This window comes from Coregonus clupeaformis, chromosome 18 (assembly GCF_020615455.1).
Source record: "Coregonus clupeaformis isolate EN_2021a chromosome 18, ASM2061545v1, whole genome shotgun sequence".
Taxonomy (NCBI): domain Eukaryota; kingdom Metazoa; phylum Chordata; class Actinopteri; order Salmoniformes; family Salmonidae; genus Coregonus; species Coregonus clupeaformis.
The window spans coordinates 52,577,340-52,600,714 of NC_059209.1; the positions used below are offsets into that span (position 1 = coordinate 52,577,340).

A 23,375-nucleotide genomic window follows, 5' to 3' on the forward strand; every position below is an offset into this window, starting at 1 on the left:
CAGGTGGCCAAGGACAACACCCACGCCATAGGTCTCTCAGTTCTTCCAACTCACGAGTTCTTGCTCTGAGGACACACACACACACACACACACACACACACATCATCACTGATAACACACACACACACACACACATCATCACTGTTAAACACACACACACACACACACAAAAATCCCCTCTCTTTAGGCTGAACATTTGAAGACAGAGAACCCGACTCAGAGCCAATGCAACAGTGGAGGGGACCTCGCCCAACTCATCAGGACCAATCAGAAGATCAGAACTACTAGATTCAACCTACATCATTTATTGTATAAAATGTCTGCACACAATGTTTTCGGGGCTCTCTTCAGATAGCTCCCTAAGAGTTTGACGAACGAGTCCGTGCACGCGATTCCAGATATCTTTACCTCTGAATAAACTGCCTTTATTATACCATATCCACCCTGTCCAAAGTCTCTACTTGGTCTCAGTTCTCCAGTAAACTTGTGATTATCAACAGTACACAACGGTAACAAACAATTGGGGGAACTCACGGGGCAGATAGTAAGGTCGCAGTGACACAGAAAGCAGTTCAATGTCGGGGGTACAGAGTCGCTCTCTTACCAGGATCGATTTTCCCTGTGACTGTCAGATCGCGGTCCGCTCTGACCAGGGTGAAGCCGGCCGGCTCCACTTCTCTGTCCGGGACTCTGTCATCCAGCCAAGTCTCCCAGCTGTATTGGATTCCGCTGCCAGCAGCGTTTTCATTATTTAGTCCGTTCGTAGCGGGTATGTACACGATCAACAAGATCAGTCCAAAACCCACCACTGGAAATCCATGGTTGGCAGAATGTTTGTAAACTAAGTGTACAAATTAAAAACATAAAATAACGCCACTAAGTGTACAAATTAAAAACATAAGATAACGCCACACTGCAGGTCGCAACAGAGACGCTGCTAGCCGCTATTTTCTTAGTTACGTTCATGGTTACGTCACGTATGACGAAAGCGCGTAAGTGCAAGCCCTCAGAAACACATAGAGATTGTATTGAAAGCTTTGAAATTTGAAAAAAATAGATTTTACATGAGAGTCTATGACAGACTTCTGGGCGATTTTCAACCTGACTGAAATCGCCCCAAAAACGGGCGGGGCCATTTGAAGCACGACTTTAGCCTGATTTGACATTTAGTGGCAGTCAGATCAGATTAGAACACTGATAACTACTGTTGCCGTGATATAATTGATTAGAAAAAAAATCCCTTCCTTTTCCCGTTTGGCAGTGCGTCGCCCATATCGCCCTATTGAACACACCGCCCCTGCCCATGGGGCGGCGCACAATTGGCCCAGCGTCGTCCAGGGTAGGGAATGGCCGGCAGGGATGTAGCTCAGTTGGTAGACCATGGTGTTTGCAACGCCAGGGTTGTGGGTTCGATTCCCACGGGGGGCCAGTATGAAAAATAAAATAATGTATGCACTCACTAACTGTAAGTCACTCTGGATAAGAGCGTCTGCTAAATGACTAAAAATGTAAATGTAAATGTTGTCTTCCCTGCCAGGGGCTGGGACCAGAGATGAAGGAAGCTCTTTGTATGGCTGGGAGAGGCACATCTCTGCTCTGCTATTGGTCCGAAGTAATGTAGGAACCAGTCAGAGACCCAACCATCTTACATCCTCTTCAACAATGCAATTTACATATCCATCTATTCTATCTCTCTTTCTCTCTCCCTCCTGTTCCTCTTACACTCTCTTTCTCTTCTCTTCTCTGTCTCTGTCCCTGATGAGTATCATCTAGACACACAGTGCAGTCTGATAGCTGGGTGTAACCTAAGATACTGTAAGATGTAAGGTGTGTGTGTAAGGTAAGATAGGTTTTAAGGTAAGTGACAGAGACCATTATGGTGTTCAGTTACATACTAACATCACAACACAGAGACACATGTTGTCATAGGAAGGTTTGTTATTGACTCTCATCAAGTCACACCTGCTACTATCCCCAAAAAATGTGATAGAAAGTTGTTTTGGAGATTTTTGTTTTAAGCCTATCCCAAACCTTAATCCTTATCTTAACCATTTGGAGTTAATGCCTAACCTTAAGATTTCGGAGTTAGTACCTAAACTTAACCCTTTAAAATTCATTCCTCAACTTAACCTTAAACACTTTGAAATTTGACGTTTGGAACAACTTCGAAATTTGACGTTTGAGAAACATGGATGAACATCTAACTCTGGTGTGAGACTGTGAGAGCTAGTTGAACACACACCCAGGCCCCTGACGCCTAACTGGTAATGGCCCTTCTCTCTCTCTCTCTCTCTCTCTCTCTCTCTCTCTCTCTCTCTCTCTCTCTCTTTCCTAATGAATATTATATTTACTGTATGTTGCATGCACACATGTGTGTGTGTACCTTGTGTGGGGTTCTTTGCTAGTTAGCACAATAATAGCTGCTATCAGGGTTAGGACTACTAGGACTACTGAGACTGTGGTCTTATTCTGTCGAAATCCCACTTAGCCAGGTGAATGAAATGAAGTTAAAACTGTTTGTATATCTTATCGTCCATGCACCAGTAGACAAAGGAAGCTGTCCGTGAGGCTGTGTTTACCCAGGAAGGGCCTGACTAATGGCTGACTCACTGTGTCTCTGTGACCCCTGCTCTGGAAATTCTGGGTCAGACTGGAGCAACACTAGCTACAAAACAGGTGTTCCCCTGGTCTGCTTTTAAAAACGGACACACACACACACACACACAGACAGACATACACAGACACACACACACAGACAGACACAGACAGACAGACAGACAGACAGACAGACAGACAGACACAGACACAGACACACACACAGACAGACACAGACACACACACACACAGACACACAAACACACACACACGCAGGTGTTCCCTGGCTGAGAGATGTGTGAGCCATGTAGTGTTTGAGGGAATGGAGAGAGGGAGGGAAAGAGGGATGGAGGTGTGGAAAGAAGTGGAAATGAGGAAGGAATGAGAGGTGTGAAGGTGAAGAAAGGGTGGACATTTGAAAACAGATTGTTGTGTGTGTGTCAGTTTCAGCCTCCCAAGTCTCAGCTGTGGATGTAATTTATTTAATTAATTAGTATGAAATATGAAATTAGCTTGATTAATGTGTGTGTGTGTGTCAGTTTCAGCCTCCCCTGCTCTCCAGTCTCAGCTGTGGATGTAAATGATTAAATACATTTGTATGAAATTAGCTTGATGAATTGGGTCATGTGCGTGTGTGTGTGTGAATGTGTGTGTGTGTGTGCGTGTGTGTGTTAAGTACAAGATATGAAATTAGTCTTGATGAATAGCACCATATGTTAGCACATGAGAGCTGTAATTGAATCAAGTAACATTTGTATCTGTTGCTGCCATGACAGTCAAGCCCCAGAGCTCAAGACAGTCTAGAGCCTTCACCTGCTTACTCCCAAATTACAGTTCTGTTTTTACACCTCAGAAATAGACTAATGTCAAGAAGATTATCCCCATCCTGTCATGTTGCGTAGATCCAGCTATGTGCCTCATTCCCAGAAGAAGTGAACAGATAGTCCTCAGAGCAGCAGAGCAGAGTTAACAGGAAACTGCAGATATAATCTAATCACAGGAGGTTGGTGGCACCTTAATTGGGGAGGACAGGCTCATGGTAATGGCTGGAGCAGTTTCTGCTCCGTTCCAGACATTATTATGAGCCGTCCTCCCCTCAGCAGCCTCCACTGAATCTAATATCAGTGTCTGGTTAATGAGGATAATTTATTCTGGCCACGTCTGATGAGGAGTATAGTAGAGAGTGTGTGTGTGTGTGTCTTTGTGTGTGTGTGTGTGTGTGTGTGTGTGTGTGTGTGTGTGTGTGTGTGTGTGTGTGTGTGTGTGTGTGTGTGTGTGTGTGTCTTGTGTGTGTGTCTTTGTGTGTGTCTGTGTGTGTGTGTGCGTGTGTAACTGATGTGAAATGGCTAGCTAGTTAGTGTTGCGCCCTAGTAGCGTTTCAATCGGCGACGTCACTCGCTCTGAGACCTTGAAGTAGTTGTTTCCCTTGCTTGTGGAGCGATAGATAACGATGCTTCGCGGGAGGCAGTTGTTGATGTGTTCAGATGGTCCCTGGTTCGAGCCCAGGTTAGGGCGAGGAGAGAGACAGAAGTAAGACTGTTACGTGTGTGTGTGCTGGCAGACTTTATTACTGCTCATTACGACAGCACAGCTCTGCCTGGTATTGTAAGGAGTGTGTGTATGTCTGATGTGTGTATGGTATTGGAAGGAGTGTGTGTATCAAATCAGATCCAATTTTATTTGTCACATGCGCCGAATACAACAGGTCTTGACATTACCGTGAATCGCTTACTTATGAGCCTTTTCCCAACAATGCAGAGTTAAAAAGTAAGAAAAATTTGCAAAATAGGAAATAGTAACACAATAAAATAACAATAACGAGGCTATAAACAAGGAGTACCGGTACTGAGTCAATGTGCTGGGGGTACGAGGTAGTTGAGGTAATTGAGGTAATATGTACATGTAGTGTGTGTGTGTTGGTGTGTGTGTGTGTGTGTGTGTGTGTGTGTGTGTGTGTGTGTGTGTGTGTGTGTGTGTGTGTGTGTGTGTGCGTGTGCGTGTGCGTGTGCGTGTGTGTGAGTAGAGTCCAGCGTGTGTGCACAGAGCCAGTGTAAGAGAGTCAGTGCAAAAAATGTGATTAACTGTTCAGCAATCTTATGGCTTGGGGGGTAGAAGCTGTTCAGGAGCCTTTTGGTTCCAGACTTGGCACTCCGGTACCGCTTGCTGTGCGGTTGCAGAGAGAACAGTCTATGACTTGGGTGGCTGAAGTCTTTGGCAATTTTTAGGACCTTCCTCTGACACCGCCTGATATAGAAGTCCTGGATGGCAGGGAGCTTGGACCCCCTGAGCTGTACACACTACCCTCTGTAGCGCCTTACAGTCGGCTGCCAAGCAGTTGCCATACCAAGCAGTGATGCAGCCAGTCAAGATGCTCTCAGTGGTGCAGCTGTAGAACTTTTTGAGGATCTGAGGGCCCATGCAAAATCTTTTCAGCCTCCTGAGGGGGAAGAGGCGTGGTTGTGCCCTCTTCACGACTGTTTTGGTGTGTTTGAACCATGATAGTTCCTTAGTGATGTGGACACCGAGGAACTTGAAGCTCTCAACCCGCCCCACTACAGCCCCGTCAATGTGAATGGGGGCATGCTCTGTCATCCATTTCCTGTAGTCCACAATCAGCTTCTTTGTCTTGCTGACGTTGAGGGAGAGGTTATTGTCCTAGCACTACACTGCCAGGTCTCTGACCTCCTCCCTATAGGCTGTCTCATCATTGTCGGTGATCAATCTTACCACTGTCATGTCGTCGGCAAACTTAATGATGGTGTTAGAGTTGTGCGTGGCCACGCAGTCTTGGGGGAATAAGGAGTACAGGAGGGGACTAAGCACAAACCACTGAGGGGCCCCAGCTCACCACCTGGGGACTGCCCGTCAGGAAGTCCAGGATCCAGTTGCTGAGGGAGGTGTTCAGTCCCAGGGTCCTTAGTTTAGTAATGAGCTTGGAGAGCACTACGGTGTTGAACGCTGAGCTGTAGTCAATTAACAGCATTCTCACGTAGGCGTTTCTTTTGTCCTGGTGGGAAAGGGTAGTGTGGAGTGCAATAGAGATTGCGTCATCTGTGGATCTGTTGGGGCGGTATGCGAATTAGAGTGGATCCATGGTGTCTGGGATGATGGTGTTGATGTGAGCCATGACAGCCTTTCAAAGCATTTCATGGCTACAGATGTGAGTGCTACAGGGCGATAGTCATTTAAACAGGTTACCTTGGCGTTCTTGGGCACAGGGACTATGGTGGTCTGCTTGAAACATGTTGGTATTACAGACTGGGTCAGGGAGAGGTTGAAAATGTCAGTGAAGACACTTGCCAGCTGGTCAGCGCATGCTCTGAGTATGCATCCTGGTAATCCGTCTGCGGCCTTGTGAATGTTAACTTGTTTCAAAGTCTTACTCACATTGGCTAAGGAGAGCGTGATCACACAGTCGTCCGGAACAGCTGGTGCTCTCATGCATGGTTCAGTGTTACTTGCCTCGAAGCGAGCATAGAAGGCATTTAGCTCATCTGGTAGGCTCGCGTCACTGGGCAGCTTGCAGCTGGGTTTCCCTTTGAAATCCGTGACCAGTGCGTCAGAGCCGGTGTAGTAGGATTCAATGTTAGTCCTGTATTGACACACACAACACACACCAACCTATAACACACCAAACTATAACATACCAACTTATACCACCCCCCAAACATACAGTTGAAGTCGGAAGTTTACATACACCTTAGCCAAATACATTTAAACTCAGTTTTTCACAATTCCTGACATTTAATCCTAGTAACAATTCCCTGTCTTAGGTCAGTTAGGATCACCACTTTATTTTAAGAATGTGAAATGTCAGAATAATAGTAGAGAGAATTATTTATTTCAGCTTTTATTTCTTTCATCACATTCCTAGTGGGTCAGAAGTTTACATACATTCAATTAGTATTTGGCAGCATTGCCTTTAAATTGTTTAACTTGGTTAAATGTTTCAGGTAGCCTTCCACAAGCTTCCCACAATAAATTGGGTGAATTTTGGCCCATTCCTCCTTACAGAGCTGGTGTAACTGAGTCAGGTTTGTAGGCCTCCTTGCTCGCACACGCTTTTTCAGTTCTGCCCACAAATTTTCTATAGGATTGAGGTCAGGGCTTTATGATGGCCACTCCAATACCTTGACTTTGTTGTCCTTAAGCCATTTTGCCACAACTCTGGAAGTATGATTGGGGTCATTGTCCATTTGGAAGACCCATTTGCGACCAAGCTTTAACTTCCTGACTGATGTCTTGAGATGTTGCTTCAATATATTCACATAAATTTCCTTCCTCATGATGCCATCTATTTTGTGAAGTGCACCAGTCCCTCCTGCAGCAAAGCATCCCCACAGCATGATGCTGCCACCCCCGTTCTTCACGGTTGGGATGGTGTTCTTCGGCTTGCAAGGTACCCCCTTTTTTCTCCAAACATAATGATGGTCATTATGACCAAACAGTTCTATTTTTGTTTCATCAGACCAGAGGACATTTCTCCAAAAAGTACGATCTTTATCCCCATGTGCAGATGCAAACCGTAGTCTGGCTTTTTTATGGCAGTTTTGGAGCAGTGGCTTCTTCCTTGCTGAGCGGTCTTTCAGGTTATGTCGATGTAGGACTCGTTTTACTGTGGATATAGATACTTTTGTACCTGTTTCCTCCAGCATCTACACAAGGTTCTTTGCTGTTGTTCTGGGATTGATTTGCACTTTTCGCACCAAAGTACGTTCATCTCTAGGAGACAGAAAGCGTCTCCTTCCTGAGCTGTATGACAGCTGTGTGGTCCCATGGTGTTTATACTTGCGTACTATTGTTCCTACAGATGAATGTGGTACCTTCAGGCATTTGGAAATTGCTCCCAAGGATGAACCAGACTTGTGGAGGTCTACATTTTTTTTCTGAGGTCTTGGCTGATTTATTTTTATTTTCCCATGATGTCAAGCAAAGAGGCACTGAGTTTGAAGATAGGCCTTGAAATACATCCACAGGTACACCTCCAATTGACTCAAATGATGTCAATTAGCCTATCAGAAGCTTCTAAAGCCATGACATCATTTTCTGGAATTTTCCAAGCTGTTTAAAGGCACAGTCAACTTAGTGTATGTAAACTTCTGACCCACTGGAATTGTGATACAGTGAATTATAAGTGAAATAATCTGTCTGTAAACAAATGTTGGAAAAATTACTTGTGTCATGCACAAAGTAGATGTCCTAACCGACTTGCCAAAACTATAGTTTGTTGACAAAAAATGTGTGGAATGGTTGGAAAATGAGTTTTAATGACTCCAACCTAAGTGTATGTAAACTTCCGACTTCAACTGTAACACACACCAACCAAAACAACACACACCAACCTATAACACACACCAACCTATAACACACACCAAACATAACACACACCAACCTATAACACACACCAAATATAACACACACCAACCTATAACACACACCATCCTAAAGCACACACCAACCTAAAGCACACCAACCACTGAGCAGCTCTTTTCCATACTCCGGCAAGCACATGCACGCACGCACTCACACCCATACGCGCACACAACCATACGCACACACCCTTGCGCACACCCCCATATGCATGCATATATACACACACACACACACACACACACACACACACACACACACACACACACACACACACACACACACACACACACAGTGTGACCACACTGAGCAGCAGTGATGTTAATGTGAACAGTGATTCCCACTGGTGTCTAACTGTTCGTAACACCTGGCACATTCTGGCTGGACTAAGGGAGAGGATTAACAGCCACACACACACACACGCAAACACACACTTTCTCGTCACAAACCAGCCCACACAGACACACACTCCCTATCCGTCTGGAAGCAGACAAACAGAAGAGAGGGAGGGAGAGAGAGAGAGAGAGAGGGGTGGGGGGGAGAGAGAGAGACGGAGAGAGAGAGAGCGGGAGAAAGAGAGAGAGAGAGAGGGGGGGGAGAAAGAGAGAGAGAGAGAGAGCGAGAGAGAGAGAGCGGTGAGAGGGAGAATCATAAAAGAGAGAAAACAGTTGGAGGGAATTAGATTTTTTGCAAAACATGTTTCATATGCAGGCTCAGCATTCCAGACATCAACAATGGAAATGAGATGCTGTGAAGGTGTGTAATAATAAGGGTTGGGGTGTAATATTCTCCTCTGAGCTAGTCTCCATAATAAAGCTGTTTGGGTCTCAGTGGGACTCCAACACCCACGATGCCTCTGTCTCTGTCTCACCTGTCAGGAGATGAAAGACATAGTACAACTGGCTACGGCATTAAAATATGCTGAACTGCTGTGGGACACACAGTGTCGCTGTGAAGCAGTGAAACCTGAGACAGACTCACAGGAAGTGGACCATGAGGCAGAGAGAGGGGTCATAAATGTGTATATTAAAAGTGTCGGTTTGAGCACGTTTCGCTACAATAGCGTTGTCATAATCATGAGGGCTTGTAAAACTTCACATTGTCTGTAGGTCTTTGTCTTACTTCTGGAAATGAAACGTTTTTCAAGCTAACAACAGCAATAGACGTTGATAGCCTACTGATAAGATGATAAACAATGACTTTAAATGCCTTATTGCGTCAATACATCATGTTTTCAAAATAACATGCACTGTTTCACTATTCCTCTCACTCTCTCGCTCTCTTTCTCTTTCTCGCTCTCTTTCTCTCTCTCGCTCTCTTTCTCTCTCTCGCTCTCTTTCTCTCTCTCGCTCTCTTTCTCTCTCTCTCCCGGGAAGCCAAGAGGCGGGGCCGGTCCTGCTCTCTCAGAGGAGGGTTTTGCGCCAACGGTCTTGTTCATTCGCTATCCAAAGAGATTTTTGTGTATGGGAGGTCATGAGAGTGTCGAATTTGGTCAGCAAAAATTTGAATGGCTTATTTGATACGTTAGGCTTATTTAATTGAATAAAAATGTCGTAATACTTAGGTTATTACGAGTTTACTGATATAAGTAGGACACGTGACATCCCGGCAACTTTGATAAAAAACACTTTATATCGGAGTTGTGCCCGTTGTTCACACTCGTATCTGCCCTCTCATTGGCTAGAATGGTCCCAACTGATCTTGCCTCCTCCCGACTGCCTTCCATTTTTAAAGACGCTTATTTCCATTGTTAGAGCGGCCACTTGAGTATCTGGTCAATAATGGATCATCTGTGCTATCCATCTGTGAAAAGGCTATATGGACACTCCTGACCTGCAAACTGATATTTAATTTCAGAATTGGTAAAAATTAGGTAAGGGTAAGGGTTAAGGTTAGGGTAAGGATCAGTTTTAGATTTTAGTTTGTAGTTTGCAGGTCAGCAGTGTCCTTAGGTCTCTCCCATCGATCGAAGCAACAGAGAGGAGAGGGGCAGGATTCTGAGGTGAGGTAGAGAGAGGGAGAGAGAGAGAGGAGCCGAGATTGATCGCTACAACAAGAATCAACTCAGCCAGGACGGAATAGCGCTACTAGAGACACGGCATGGTCTGGGAAGGAAATCTGATGCAGGGGACGAAGAAGGAGTGAAAGTGTTTCTGTTGCTGGAAGGACTTGTATTTTTCTATTGCAACTTAGTTTTTCCCTTTTCCTCTCCTTTCCTTTCCACCGCCCTAACGGATCGCATTCCGCGGAGCAGCTGCGCTTTAATGCCCCTACGCACTCGAGGAGGAGTGGAAGGAGAGAAGAGCGAGGAAGAAGGAGAAGAGAGGGAGGGAGAAGGAGAGCAGAGGCCTGACTTCTCGGAAACCCCGCCGCCGCCCCTCACGCCTCTCCCCCGTGGCTGACTGTCCCCTCTTCCCACCTGGCCCTGCATGGACGGGGATGGGGAGAGCCGGATGTTGTTACCGCGGGGCTGAGCGCCTCGCATCCCCGCCGAGGGTGCCCCGCCTGCGACCGTTGCTGCTGCTGCTCCTTGCTCTCTGCTACGGGGCTCACAGAGGTGGTAACTAGATAACTTCGGATGTTGTTCATTCTCGGTAGCCTAAATCGGGACCTAGTACCTTGTACGCGGATAACTTCAGCTCGAGCGCTGCAAATGTGCCATAACAGTTATAGGCTAATAAATAGTTAATAACCAGTTAATAATGACAAAACTAAGAATGTCCCACTGGACACAGATGTCAATTCATCGTCTATTCCACGTTGGTTCAAAAAACGTTGATTCAACCAGTGTGTGCCCAGTGGGGTGGGATTGGAATTAGTCTTCCATGTGGTTTAAGGGGTGCAATAGTGTATGTCCTGTAGGCCTGTGTGTGTTGTAGCCTATGGGAGTGTATTGGAATTGGACCTCCTGTCCTCTATGTGTTATTGTTTGATAGTGCCCTGTGTGTGTGTGTGAGTTAGAGAGGGGACTGAAACGGAAGTGTCTCTGAAGCGGAGGCCAGAGCAGCTGTGTATTGTCCCACAGTCAGTCACAGTTATCAGTATGTTCAGACTAGACTCACTGCACAAAGACCTGTGTGATCAGAAAGCACTGGAGACGTACATGTGTTTGGCGTAGAGGTTTAATCTCAAGATTCAGCCTGAGAATTAAAATGTGTTTAGTTGTTCACTGTATCTGTGGGTAACTCTTGTGTGTGTGTGTGTGTGTGTGTGTGTGTGTGTGTAGAGAGAGAGAGAGAGAGAGAGAGAGAGAGAGAGAGAGAGAGAGAGAGAGAGAGAACAGTAATCTCTGCATCCAAGGGGTCTGGATCCATAAACACTTAGAGGTTCGGCCTGTGAAGCTTGAGGCTTGTCTGATCAGTGGCTGGGAGGAGACATGACTCCTGGACAGGGAGAGGGGTGGGCTATGTTTTGACCTCTGCCCCCAATGGTGCTGAGTGGGGGGCTTTGGTTGGATCTCTCACTAGAAGTTTGAATGTGTCATTCTGTAAATACTGGGACATAGAAAACACATTTGTCCATGTTGGAAGCCTGGGAGGGTCAGATGATAAGATCTGCAGCATGTGGGTGTGTGTGTGTGTGGCATCCAGCTGTTATTTGACTTCCTTATTTCAGTAAAAATCAGTGTGAGATGGGACAGGTCGAGATTGATCCACCCATAGATACCTACCTACTGTATGGCCACACTCCACGTGTTGGTTGGGCAAGCCATCTCATTAGAGATTACTTTGTTGATGCGCCACTCAGTTCCCCCGAGTGGCGCAGTGGTCTAAGGCACTGCATCGCAGTGCTAGCTGTGCCACTAGAGATCCTGGTTCGAATCCAGGCTCTGTCGTAGCCGGCCGCGACCGGGAGACCCATGGGGCGGCGCACAATTGGCCCAGCGTCGTCCAGGGTAGGGGAGGGAATGGCTGGCAGGGATGTAGCTCAGTTGGTAGAGCATGGCGTTTGCAACGCCAGGGTTGTGGATTCGTTTCCCACGGGGGGCCAGTATGAAAATGTATGCACTCACTTAACTGTAAGTCGTTCTGGATAAGAGCGTCTGCTAAATGACTAAAATGTAAATGTAAATAGTAAACTCATCAGAGTCATACTGTAAAAAGAGAGTTGGATCCAGTCAATTATTTCTAATTCTATATGTGGCTCTGGGTCTAGGCCTCTAAGGTGTCAGAAGCTGTGTGTGTTTGTGTGTATGTGGCTGTGTGTTTGTTGAGGAGTAGTGTCAGTATTTAACACACTGAAGGGAGATTCTGATCCAGAGTGTGAGTTGGATGTGTTATATTGTGTACCCTCCCTCTAATACTCAGCACACTACTGTCTCCACCTGGTAGGACCGGGTACTGACACACACACACACACACACACACACACACACACACACACACACACAACCCTCTCACCACACAGCCCTGAGAGAGAGAGAGAGCATTGACTTTCTGCAAACATTCCTCTTCTTCTCTGTTACCCCTTCATCTTATGGTTGAGTGCATTCACACCAGGAGAACCATGGATGTGTTTGCTTTACCTCTGTATACACCAGGGGAACTAGGCCTATTGTTAGCATAAGTTCTGTGTGACGTGTGTGTGAATGGGCCTATGTTGTGTGTGTGTGTGTATATATGTGTGTGTGTGTGTTTGCTGCAGGGGTTTGAACCAGAACAGAAAACCGAAAGTGATCTCTAGTGGTTCGGAACAGAACTGTTATATTCAGATCTTGAGAAACGGTAAATAATGTTATTTTTTGTTCCAAAAAATACTCCTAGTGTCTGGTATATCATTCTGTAAATCATTGAAGTTATGATTATAGTAATAGTGTAAACACATTCCAACCCATCATGATGCTCAGTGCTTCAAGACAAACCCCCTCCATGTCCACCACTTTCTCTCGCTCTCTCCCCACCCGTGGAATTTCAATCACATCTCGCGCCTGCACTTATCTGTCCATCAAACATGTAAACAACTAGCTTACCCGTTCCATAGCAAGGTGCTGTATCCATGTAAATTGGTGGGTGGTAAATTAATGAGCTAAATGTAGAAACTATGTTGATTTCCTGGGGAACAATGAACTATATGAACAGTTACTTTTATTTGGTTCGAAACGGTTCAGAACTTTACAATGCTGGTTGGAACACTGGAACGGTACAAAATAAATAGGGGTTCTGCTCAGAACGGAATGATTGGAAAATAATTTTGGTTCCAAACCCTGGTTTGCTGGTGTCTGTTAGTAAATCATGCCATAATCAGATGAGCTCTGACAGTGTGTGTTGTTGGCAGCGGAAGCAGAGCCAGTATTCTCTCAGAGATAGTTATGTGTGTGTGTGTTAGAGCCTCTGGTCTAATCTAATAGGAGCTCACTGTGGCTGATGCATTAGGCCTGGCCTCTCCTTCTCTTATCTCTTCCTCTTCTCTCTCCCCCTCTTCTCTCAGCCTTAACAGGCCTCTCTTTTCCAAGCCTAGATGAACTACTGCTGCAGTACATTGACCAAAATGCTGCACTACATAGGAAAACATTATCGCTGGCTGAACCATCTCTATATGGCCTTTACTGCTGTATAGATGTAATCAGTGAATCATTCCAAAGTGTTTTCTTTTCCTCCATTGGCTAGAGGCCTGGGGCAGAGGTCACTGCGGACTACAGCCTGACACCGAGAGCTCTGAAGAACTTCTAGATCCAAGTGTTCGCTAACACACTGCGGTCTGTGGCCACCGCAGCTTTTAGCAGTTCCTCATGATGGTGTCTCTGAGCTCTTAAAAATGCACTCTGGATTTTTTTCCCCCATGTGGGTGCATTATTTTGAGGCCATAAACATGGTGGTCTGGAGAAGGAAAAGCTTAATCAGGCAGCATATAATATTATGTAACAGTTATCAGATGTGGATGTGTGTGATCTGTTATTCTTTCACTCTCTATCTCAGTCCTATCTGGCTCTGTGGGAAGGTCTGCAAGTCTGTCTCAGTCTGATCTCTGGCTCTGTGGGAAGGTCTGCAAGTCTGTCTCAGTCTTATCTCTGGCTCTGTGGGAAGGTCTGCAAGTCTGTCTTAGTCTTATCTCTGGCTCTGTGGGAAGATCTGCAAGTCTGTCTCAGTCTTATCTCTGGCTCTGTGGGAAGGTCTGCAAGTCTGTCTCAGTCTTATCTCTGGCTCTGTGGGAAGGTCTGCAAGTCTCGGTCTCAGTCTGATCTCTGGCTCTGTGGGAAGGTCTGCAAGTCTGTCTCAGTCTTATCTCTTGCTCTGTGGGAAGGTCTGCAAGTCTGTCTCAGTCTTATCTCTGGCTCTGTGGGAAGGTCTGCAAGTCTCGGTCTCAGTCTGATCTCTGGCTCTGGGGAAGGTCTGCAAGTCTGTCTCAGTCTTATCTCTGGCTCTGTGGGAAGGTCTGCAAGTCTGTCTCAGTCTTATCTCTGGCTCTGTGGGAAAGTCTGCAAGTCTGTCTCAGTCTTATCTCTGGCTCTGTGGGAAGGTCTGCAAGTCTGTCTCACTCTTATCTCTGGCTCTGTGGGAAGGTCTGCAAGTCTGTCTTAGTCTTATCTCTGGCTCTGTGGGAAGGTCTGCAAGTCTGTCTCAGTCTTATCTCTGGCTCTGTGGGAAGGTCTGCAAGTCTGTCTCAGTCTTATCTCTGGCTCTGTGGGAAGGTCTGCAAGTCTCGGTCTCAGTCTGATCTCTGGCTCTGTGGGAAGGTCTGCAAGTCTGTCTCAGTCTTATCTCTGGCTCTGTGGGAAGGTCTGCAAGTCTGTCTCAGTCTTATCTCTGGCTCTGTGGGAAGGTCTGCAAGTCTCTGTCTCAGTCTGATCTCTGGCTCTGGGGAAGGTCTGCAAGTCTGTCTCAGTCTTATCTCTGGCTCTGTGGGAAGGTCTGCAAGTCTGTCTTAGTCTTATCTCTGGCTCTGTGGGAAGGTCTGCAAGTCTGTCTCAGTCTTATCTCTGGCTCTGTGGGAAGGTCTGCAAGTCTGTCTCAGTCTTATCTCTGGCTCTGTGGGAAGGTCTGCAAGTCTCGGTCTCAGTCTGATCTCTGGCTCTGTGGGAAGGTCTGCAAGTCTGTCTCAGTCTTATCTCTGGCTCTGTGGGAAGGTCTGCAAGTCTGTCTCAGTCTTATCTCTGGCTCTGTGGGAAGGTCTGCAAGTCTGTCTCAGTCTTATCTCTGGCTCTGTGGGAAGGTCTGCAAGTCTGTCTCACTCTTATCTCTGGCTCTGTGGGAAGGCCTGCAAGTCTCTGTATCAGTCTCAGTCTTATCTCTGGCTCTGTGGGAAGGTCTGCAAGTCTGTCTCAGTCTTATCTCTGGCTCTGTGGGAAGGTCTGCAAGTCTCTGTCTCAGTCTTATCTCTGGCTCTGTGGGAAAGTCTGCAAGTCTCTGTCTCAGTCTCAGTCTTATCTCTGGCTCTGTGGGAAGATCTGCAAGTCTCTGTCTCAATCTTATCTCTTGCTCTGTGGGAAGGTCTGCAAGTCTCCGACTCAGTCTTATCTCTGGCTCTGTGGGAAGGTCTGCAAGTCTCCGTCTCAGTCTGATCTCTGGCTCTGTGGGAAGGTCTGCAAGTCTCCGTCTCAGTCTTATCTCTGGCTCTGTGGGAAGGTCTGCAAGTCTGTCTTAGTCTTATCTCTGGCTCTGTGGGAAGGTCTGCAAGTCTGTCTCAGTCTTATCTCTGGCTCTGTGGGAAGGTCTGCAAGTCTGTCTCAGTCTTATCTCTGGCTCTGTGGGAAGGTCTGCAAGTCTCGGTCTCAGTCTGATCTCTGGCTCTGTGGGAAGGTCTGCAAGTCTGTCTCAGTCTTATCTCTGGCTCTGTGGGAAGGTCTGCAAGTCTGTCTCAGTCTTATCTCTGGCTCTGTGGGAAGGTCTGCAAGTCTCGGTCTCAGTCTGATCTCTGGCTCTGTGGGAAGGTCTGCAAGTCTGTCTCAGTCTTATCTCTGGCTCTGTGGGAAGGTCTGCAAGTCTGTCTCAGTCTTATCTCTGGCTCTGTGGGAAGGTCTGCAAGTCTCGGTCTCAGTCTGATCTCTGGCTCTGGGGAAGGTCTGCAAGTCTGTCTCAGTCTTATCTCTGGCTCTGTGGGAAGGTCTGCAAGTCTGTCTTAGTCTTATCTCTGGCTCTGTGGGAAGGTCTGCAAGTCTGTCTCAGTCTTATCTCTGGCTCTGTGGGAAGGTCTGCAAGTCTGTCTCAGTCTTATCTCTGGCTCTGTGGGAAGGTCTGCAAGTCTCGGTCTCAGTCTGATCTCTGGCTCTGTGGGAAGGTCTGCAAGTCTGTCTCAGTCTTATCTCTGGCTCTGTGGGAAGGTCTGCAAGTCTGTCTCAGTCTTATCTCTGGCTCTGTGGGAAGGTCTGCAAGTCTGTCTCAGTCTTATCTCTGGCTCTGTGGGAAGGTCTGCAAGTCTGTCTCACTCTTATCTCTGGCTCTGTGGGAAGGCCTGCAAGTCTCTGTATCAGTCTCAGTCTTATCTCTGGCTCTGTGGGAAGGTCTGCAAGTCTGTCTCAGTCTTATCTCTGGCTCTGTGGGAAGGTCTGCAAGTCTCTGTCTCAGTCTTATCTCTGGCTCTGTGGGAAAGTCTGCAAGTCTCTGTCTCAGTCTCAGTCTTATCTCTGGCTCTGTGGGAAGATCTGCAAGTCTCTGTCTCAATCTTATCTCTTGCTCTGTGGGAAGGTCTGCAAGTCTCCGACTCAGTCTTATCTCTGGCTCTGTGGGAAGGTCTGCAAGTCTCCGTCTCAGTCTGATCTCTGGCTCTGTGGGAAGGTCTGCAAGTCTCCGTCTCAGTCTTATCTCTGGCTCTGTGGGAAGGTCTGCAAGTCTGTCTTAGTCTTATCTCTGGCTCTGTGGGAAGGTCTGCAAGTCTGTCTCAGTCTTATCTCTGGCTCTGTGGGAAGGTCTGCAAGTCTCGGTCTCAGTCTGATCTCTGGCTCTGTGGGAAGGTCTGCAAGTCTGTCTCAGTCTTATCTCTGGCTCTGTGGGAAGGTCTGCAAGTCTGTCTCAGTCTTATCTCTGGCTCTGTGGGAAGGTCTGCAAGTCTCGGTCTCAGTCTGATCTCTGGCTCTGGGGAAGGTCTGCAAGTCTGTCTCAGTCTTATCTCTGGCTCTGTGGGAAGGTCTGCAAGTCTGTCTCAGTCTTATCTCTGGCTCTGTGGGAAGGTCTGCAAGTCTGTCTCAGTCTTATCTCTGGCTCTGTGGGAAGGTCTGCAAGTCTGTCTCACTCTTATCTCTGGCTCTGTGGGAAGGCCTGCAAGTCTCTGTATCAGTCTCAGTCTTATCTCTGGCTCTGTGGGAAGGTCTGCAAGTCTGTCTCAGTCTTATCTCTGGCTCTGTGGGAAGGTCTGCAAGTCTCTGTCTCAGTCTTATCTCTGGCTCTGTGGGAAAGTCTGCAAGTCTCTGTCTCAGTCTCAGTCTTATCTCTGGCTCTGTGGGAAGATCTGCAAGTCTCTGTCTCAATCTTATCTCTTGCTCTGTGGGAAGGTCTGCAAGTCTCAGACTCAGTCTTATCTCTGGCTCTGTGGGAAGGTCTGCAAGTCTCCGTCTCAGTCTGATCTCTGGCTCTGTGGGAAGGTCTGCAAGTCTCCGTCTCAGTCTTATCTCTGGCTCTGTGGGAAGGTCTGCAAGTCTCTGTCTCGGTCCTATCTCTGGCTCTGTGGGAAGGCCTGCAAGTCTCTGTCTCAGTCTTATCTCTGGCTCTGTGGGAAGGTCTGCAAGTCTCTGTCTTAGTCTCTCAGCGCTGCTCTTTGTTCTGGTTTATAAAAGTCATAAATCGGTGTTACTGTACACACACACACACACACACACACACACACACACACACACACACACACACACACACACACACACACACACACACACACACACACACACACACACACACACACACACACACAACAGCCTGTTCTTTCTCTGCTTTATTGGTCTAATCTGAACAGGTCAGTAGTGTTGTGTGTGTTTATTTGGGCCATAGAGATCAAAGCCTCCTTCACACCCCTAACCAACCTGACCCTGTGTGTGTGTGTTTGTGTGTGTGTGTGTGTGTGTTTGTGTGTGTGTGTGTGTGTGTGTGTGTGTGTGTGTGTGTTTGTGTGTGTGTGTGTGTATGAAAACGAGAGCTTCCCTGAAGATGTAATGTATGTCATACCAATGCCAAAACCCCATGACTATGACCTTCTATTTTAGCCACATTTCAGCTGTACCACATGTTCTCTATATGTCTTTGGTACCAGGAATGAACATTGATATTCTATATGACATGAATAGCCTGTCAATAGATATGGTATTACCACCCTACCAGGGCCACTGGCACTGTATAAGTGCTGTAATAATAGAACTGTAATAACATTGTAGTTGTACTATAGTACTGACTGTTAGTATGTGTGTGTTTCTCCAGGTCAGTGCCAGGTGGCCACCCCTCAGTGTCGTATCCAGAAGTGCACCACAGACTTTGTGTCCCTGACGTCTCACCTGACCCCAGCGCTGGATGGCTTTGACGTAGAATTCTGTAAGGCTCTGAGGGCCTACAGTGCCTGCACACAGAGGACAGCCAAGTCCTGCAGGGGCAACCTGGTCTTCCACTCTGCTGTCCTGGGTATCTCAGACCTCATGACCCAAAGAAACTGCTCCCGTGACGGGCCCACCTCCTCCACACACCCCGAGATACAATCAGAGCCCTGCAACTACCACAGCCGCACCCAGCACGCTCACACACACCCTCACACTCACACACACCCTCACACTCACACACACACTCACACGCAGCCGGGCTACCTGTTCTGCGGGCTGTTTGGGGACCCACACCTGCGGACGTTTGAGGACAGCTTCCAGACCTGCAAGGTGGAGGGGGCGTGGCCGCTCATTGATAATGACTACTTGTCCGTGCAGGTGACCAACGTTCCAGTGGTAACTGGATCCAGCGCCACGGCGACCAATAAGGTGAAGGGAGATCATTACTGTATATTACTATATATTGAAAGAAAAGCCTCTGCACTCTTGAAAAATAACTCCTTCCTACATACTTCAGAAAGGGTGCTAGTCCACAAAGTAGAAAGCAATACACTTATAGATACAGGAAGATTGTTTTGTTTTAATATATAACATAAAACATGTAAATGCCCTGAGGTACTCCTTCTGTAAGATGTCTGATAGATGGAGGTTCTTACCCAGCTCTCCATTGAAGCAGCAGTGTTGTGAGGATGTAATATAGAATGAAGTCTGGGACGGGAGAAAAGAGGTTGAGTTTGGCGTACAGAATAAACAAACCATTTGGTATGAAGAGCTGTGCCTGTGCAGCTGAAGCCTGGCCTAGTTAGCGCCTTCTCTCTCTTTTTTAAACCTCTTTACATATTGCGTTTTGACTTTGCAGACTGCTAGACTTTTTTGTGTTTTAGTTTCAGAGTTCTATATTGAATGGCTGGTGTGTGTGTGCGTTCCTGTGTGTGTGTATGTATATATTCACCTCTGAGCTGCTATCGGTGTCTCAGAGAAAGAGCTCTTCTCATTGAGGCAGAAAACACACACAGTCTCACACTCACAGGTGCGAGGAGAGCAGAGCAAACAGTTGAGTCTTGTGACCAACACTTGTGACTAACGTGGTGTTGGAATCTTAACTTAACTAATGGCTGCTTATAGCATGACCTCTAATACCCTGGAATGAGCGGCGCGTGAAAGGAACCACTGTCTGTGTGTCAGCAGAGGACCCAAGACCTTTCACACACATATGGCTTTAAGCAGGTTACTGTCGAGAGCGAAGGGCACCATACCATAAACGACAAAACACATGCACACACACACACAACACAACACAGACACCTCAGACACAGGCTGAGAGTGTTTTTAGACGTCACTAAGTCAGTTCTGTTCCTCACAAAGGCATCTCTGTGTTGGCCAAGCGGTTCCCTGCCTCACTTAGGGGAATCTTAGACTGTGAGGATGGGGTTATTAAAACAGCTAATAATCGATTCAGTAAAATACATTTATAGTTTATATCAGGGATCATCAACTAGGTTAAACCACGGGCCGATTCATCCTTCTTGAACCTGTCTCCTCCCCTTCATCTACACCGATTGAAGTGGATTTAACAAGTGACATCAATAAGGGATCATAGCTTTCACCTGGATTCACCTGGTCAATCTATGTAATTGAAAGAGCAGGTGTCCTTAATGTATTGTACACTCAGTGTATATTAGTATTGTATATTAGTTGTCAGTGTGCAGTCAGTGTTCTCTTTGCTGCCAACAATGGGGGTTTGCTGTGTTTGGATTACAAGATACACTTGATAAGATATTATAAAGTGTCTGGCAAACCTGTTTGAACCTGTTTTATACAAATATCAAAGTTATTGTGTGCCTGGTCACTTTATTATGTTTTTGTGTGTCCATAGATCACCATCATATTCAAGCCCTTTGAGGAGTGTACAGACCAGCGTGTGTACCAGGCAGTAACAGATGACCTGCCCGCTGCCTTTGTAGACGGTACCGTGAGCAGCGGGGCCCCTGACCATAACCTGAACGGAAATAACGTTGACTCTACCGGGAAGGTACGAGCGCTGTGGATCTCGGAGCATAGCCCTGGTCGCCACGTGGAGCTGCATGCCGGCTACATCGGCGTGACGGTTATCGTACGGCAGCTGGGGCGCTACCTGACCCTGGCGGTGCGCATCCCGGAGGAGATGGCCCATGCCTACGACGCTACGCAGGACCTGCAGCTCTGCCTGAATGGATGTCCCACCTCGGAACGCATCGACCGGGGGGGTCACCTGTCCCTGCCTCTCCCTCTACCACGTCTAGCCCTGGGCTTACAGCTCCAGCAGCCACAAGGCGAGGGCCAGCCCTCACACACACACTCCCACACGGCTCCCTACAGCGCCCCCCAGGGGTTCAGTGTGGAGGATGCGCGGGCACGCTGCAGGGAGCAGCTTGAAGTGCAGGATATTTATTTCCACTCGTGTGTGTTTGACCTCCTGACCACCGGGGATGCTAACTTTACGGCAGCAGCGTTCAGCGCCCTGAAGGACATGGAGAGTCTCCACCCCCACCGCGAGCGCTGGACGATCTACCCACCCAGCTCAGCCCACACCTCTCAGCCTATCACATGGCTCCTACTGCTCACACTCTGTATAGCGTGTTTTTGTGTGTGTGTGTAAGTGTGCGTGTGTGTGTGAGTGTGTGTGAGTGTGTGTGAGTGTGTGTATATGTGTGTGTGTGTGTGTGTGAGTGTGTGTATGTTGGTATAGAGCTCCTAGCTGAGCTGTAGGGTAAAGTTCCCTCTTGATGCAGATCTATGTTCAGTTTTGTGTTTTCGCCCTAATGGTTATGATTGGGGAGGGTAACCTAAGCTGATCCTAGATCTGTGTCTAGGAGAAACTTCTAACCAGAGCCCCTCTGGAGATTTACCCTCTTCTTCTTCTTGGTGAAAAGAGAATAGTTGACTGAACACCGCGAGGCATATTACTGCCACAAAGGAGCTGCAAGCCCACAGGTCCAAGCCCACACAGGTGGAATCTGAACAGATTTCTTGACACTCCTGTACTCTTCCCCACTCTGCTATGTGGGACCTAGCAGGCCTCGTGGAGATTATGACCTATCTATATGTGAGGATAACACGTATATAAAGGAAGACCTAAACAAACAAACACTCCCAACTTGTGTGTATATTGTAGAAACACACTCCAGACTGTAAATAGTGTGTGAGTGACGTATCCAGGAACGCTGGATGGCGTTGAGTTTTGGTTGTTATTTTGGCGTGATTTTGATGTGATTGTTTTTTTTTATACCTCATAGACAGAGGAAGTTGATTTAACAGAAGCACTTTATTAAATTTTTTGCTAAATCCACACCAGTGTTCCCCTCTCCCCTCTCTACCCCACCCCCTCAACCTTTCCCCCTACATTACCCTTTTTTAGAGTCTGAGGGGCTGTATCAATGACCCCCCTTCTCCAACAGCCCAAGCTGTGGATTTCATCTGCCGTTTTCTTCACTCACAGTGCAAATCTCAAATGACACCTGATTTATGCAATATGCTACTTTTCACCAGAGGGACATAGGGCAGGGTCGAAGGTAGTGTACTATATGGGGAATAGGGAGACATTTGAGACAGTTAACCAGCTCACTAACACAGTGCGATGGAACCTCTGTTTTAAAGCCGACATTCCAAAGGCAGTTGAGTTGATTTAGCCTCTGTTCTATAGTAAATTAATGTTTTCTGTTGAATGTATTCTGTATGGTACCATAGTAGCTGTTCAGAACAGTTTCACGCACCATTACCGTTTAATGTTTGGTAATCAATTACATTTTACAGTATATCTGCAAATACAGTGTGTATGTGCTTGTGCCCAAGTTTGCGTGTGTTTTACCTGACTTGTCGTCTGAGGACTGAAAAGTCAGTCACCCTTAGCAACTCTTTATGAACATATTCACTGTTCACTGTTTGTTCACACTGGTGTAATGACTATAACATGCTCTGACTCTGTTTTTTTTTACTTCCCCAAATTTCAGCTGGCGGTAACAGTTCAATCCATTTACCAAACAGCATTGACTATCAGCTTTTCTATGTTGTGCGTTTTCTCTTTCAATGAGTGTTCAGTTTGCTTTCTGTTGCAACCAAAGTCAAACACATATAGTGATTCATCATACAAGTTCTCCAGTTTTCATATGTTGGAACATGATGATCACACATCCCCTCCAAACCCAAACCGTAACACCCCGTAACCCCCACCCTGACCCCTCCCTACCCATCTCTAACTCTTAGTAAACTTGCTACTGTAGATTAACTCTATTTTGCTACTACTGCCAGAGCTGACAGCTGCTCCCCAATGGGACATATGGCTAGACAGTAGTAAACTGTAGACCAGGGGTGCACGCTTTAGTTCCAGCCCAGCACTAACACACCTGATTCAGCTAACCAAGATATTGATGATTGGTTTGATTAGTTAAACCAGGTAAGTTATATCTGCGCTGGAACAGAAGCCTGCACACAATGCGGCCCTACAGGAATAGTGTTGCCTACCGGCTGTAGATGGAACACTGGGACTCCCACAGGCCGAGACGATGTAGCACACTTTCAGATAAAACTACAATGCAGTGTCTGATGGGATATACTGTATATGCCTATTGCCCTCATATACAATTACAAAGCGGTGTCTGATGGGAAATGTATGCTCAGTCTGCCTCTGGCATTGTGAATTCTTAAATCGTGTTTGAGTGTCCGTGTGGTGAAGAGTGACTGCTCAATGTTGAAATACGTAACTTATTTATAAACGTAGTGTCTGTTAGAGGAAGGTACGCTCCATATTCTTGCTGTTTCAGATGTGATTGTACTGCCACCTAGTGGCGCTCCGTTGCTATGTCAGTGTTTTACTCTTACGGAGGCACTAAAGAAAACTTGAAAAAAAAAATGAAATGTGTGCAAGTGTTTTATTTAAATAACAATAAATGAAAAAGAGACCCATTGTATCTTTTTCAGATTT

At 46.8% G+C, this 23,375-nt stretch overlaps 1 protein-coding gene across 6 annotated transcripts in view; it reads left to right on the forward strand.

The window, feature by feature from the left end:
• LOC121573651 (repulsive guidance molecule B) overlaps positions 1-23,349 on the forward strand; it is a 70,233-nt gene extending 46,884 nt beyond the window's left edge. For 4 of the 6 annotated variants that reach the window (XM_041885790.2, XM_041885799.2, XM_045226944.1 and 1 more), the window contains 2 exons: positions 18,303-18,844; positions 20,292-23,349. In XM_041885790.2, the coding sequence (XP_041741724.1) occupies positions 18,303-18,844; positions 20,292-21,053 (1,304 nt within the window). In that variant the 3' untranslated portion in view covers positions 21,054-23,349. Of the gene's footprint in view, positions 1-9,695; positions 10,526-18,302; positions 18,845-20,291 lie in introns of those variants that run through there. The other 2 variants (XM_041885815.2, XM_041885824.2) reach the window with 2 other exon arrangements.
• Positions 23,350-23,375: the final 26 nt, after the last annotated feature.